Source organism: Emiliania huxleyi (assembly GCF_000372725.1).
Source record: "Emiliania huxleyi CCMP1516 unplaced genomic scaffold EMIHUscaffold_2995, whole genome shotgun sequence".
Classification (NCBI taxonomy): Eukaryota; Haptophyta; order Isochrysidales; family Noelaerhabdaceae; genus Emiliania; species Emiliania huxleyi.
In genome coordinates, this window is record NW_005199771.1 from 1 (window position 1) to 2,150 (window position 2,150).

General features: G+C 63.3%; 1 protein-coding gene across 1 annotated transcript; it reads right to left on the reverse strand.

The window, feature by feature from the left end:
• Nucleotides 1–364: 364 nt before the first annotated feature.
• On the reverse strand, nt 365–2,081 carry EMIHUDRAFT_255035 (hypothetical protein; the record flags this gene model as incomplete). Its single annotated transcript, XM_005775598.1, has 4 exons — nt 365–987; nt 1,029–1,391; nt 1,494–1,678; nt 2,041–2,081. The coding sequence occupies 4 exons, from the start codon at nt 2,079–2,081 to the stop codon at nt 365–367; spliced, it is 1,212 nt and encodes a 403-aa protein (XP_005775655.1).
• Between the last annotated feature and the right edge of the window lie 69 nt (nt 2,082–2,150).

Here is a 2,150-nt window from a genome sequence, read left to right on the forward strand (position 1 = left end):
AATGACGTGAACACCTCTGACTATTTCATGGAGGGCGTGTCCGTCTTGCAATTCATCGTCCTCTTTGCTGGCCTCCTCTCCCCACCCTTCGTCGGGGCTCACCAGTCGCACACACATGAGTTCATGCCAGCCTCGATGAGCACAGGCTTCCTCTCGGTCTTCTGCTCTATCCGCAAGACCGCCGCTGTCCGCAGATATGCACCGCTCGCCCTCCAGATCCACGTGCGGCGCAAGCTGCCGTCTGGAAAGGCGCGAGACACGGGCCGAGATGCTTTGGGTGCATGAGATTGCGAGCGGATCACACCCCCACGTGCCGCCTGCGTCGCGAGCTCGCACCTGGGATCGCACCCCCCCCCCCGCCGAGCTATAAATCGCCGGCCGCGTCCTTGCCCTTGCTCGCAAGCGAGCTCGTGAGCTTCAGATCGGCAACAAGGCGCCTGTGCCCCCTGCCGATGTTTGCCGCCGCCACGTCAGGTTGTTTTGGATTACTGTAACTGAGGTGTGCAGTTGGCTCCATCTCGATGATCATGCCCCACGCCGAGCGGAGGCATTTGATCAAACGTTTGAGTAGGAATTTGTGTCTTGTAGCATGCTTCGACCGAGGGTTAACCATCGCGGCGTCGCCAAGGACGTCGTGTAGCTGGCCGCTGGGCGTGCCCCAGTCGATGTCGTTCGGAGCCGTGCCGCACGTCGCCGTCCACGCGGCCGACGTCGAGTAGGGGCACTTGGCGCATGTACTGCTGCAGCCCTCTTCCCAGACTCGGATCACCTCGTCCGGCATCTCGACTTCGATGCGGAAGACCTCCGCGTCTGCGATGTTGGGTGCCGACTCCGACACAATCATGCGGTCGTAGGTGTTGGGGTCACACGAAGCGGCGACCGTCGTGTCGAGGTTGTTTGGGACGATCATCTTGTACCCCGGCATGGTGGCGAGGATCTCGGGCCAGAGCGCCTCGTCAAAGTAGTTGCAGTCCGAGTTGTAGTCCCCTGCGATCAGGTAAGGTAAGGTCAGGTAAACTTCTCCACACACACAAGGTAGTGGGGCAAGCCTGCGATCATGTTGAAATCGGCGCCAAAGCGGCCCTCCATCCATGACAGCACGTTTCCAAAGTTGCGGATCTCCTCCTCTGCACGGTCAGGGTTGGTGTGCGTCAGCGCGATGGCGAACGTGGCGTCGCAGGACACGCCAGCGGCGCAGTCAGCCCCCGCGCCGCTCGGCACCCTGAGCAGAAAGGCGTATGGGATGCGATTGTGCGTCTCGCCACTAACGTAGGTACGCGCGTAGTAGCCGTTGGTGTCTGGATACTCGTCGCCCTCGACGAAGGACGCCTTGGCGCGGTCGTAAAAGAGCGTGTACTGCTCATCGTTGGACTCGTCGGTGTGCTGCGGCCCTTGCCACGGGGACACGATCACGTTGAGATCTCGGCCGCTGCTTGACCTTGCGAGGTCGAGGAGATTGCATACCACATCTCCCGTGTTGGGACCACACACACCGCCGCAGCCCGTCCCGTCTGGCTGGCACGTCTCCGCGTCGGGCGGCTTTTGCGAGAGCTCCTCCATGCCCAGAATATCATACCGGCCGATGATTTCCGCCGTGACCTCCCTCGTGACGGGACGCTGGTCTTTGGTCCTCCCGTAGTTTTGGATGTTGAACGCGGCAAAGGATAGGCCGGACCCCCTCGCTGGGGCTGCAGTCGTACAGCGACATGGGATGGCGAATGCTGAGGTATGCGCTCCGACAACCGGGGTTAGCCCTATTTTTGGTATAACACACAGCGGTGGTTAAGATCGAGGGAGTGGGGTCAGCATGGGAGAGGTGGAGGGCGGCGGAGGCGTGGGCGAGATGGAAGGCGGCGGAGGCGTGAGCGGCGGCGGCGGCGGTGGGAAGAAGGTGGAGGGTAGCGGCGGCGTGGGCGAGGTGGAGGGCGGCGGCGGCGTGAGCAGCGGTGGCGGCGGTGTGGAGGGGGTGGAGGGCGGCGGCGGCGTGGGCGGTACGGCGGCACGGCGGTAACGGACGGCAGGGGGGGCGGCGGGCTAAACGGCAAGGGCGGCGCGGCACGGAGGAAGGAGCGGCACGGCATAGGGAGGAGCAAGGACGGCGCGGTAACGCGTAACGGCAGGATCACGGATAGGCGTGGCACGGATAGGAG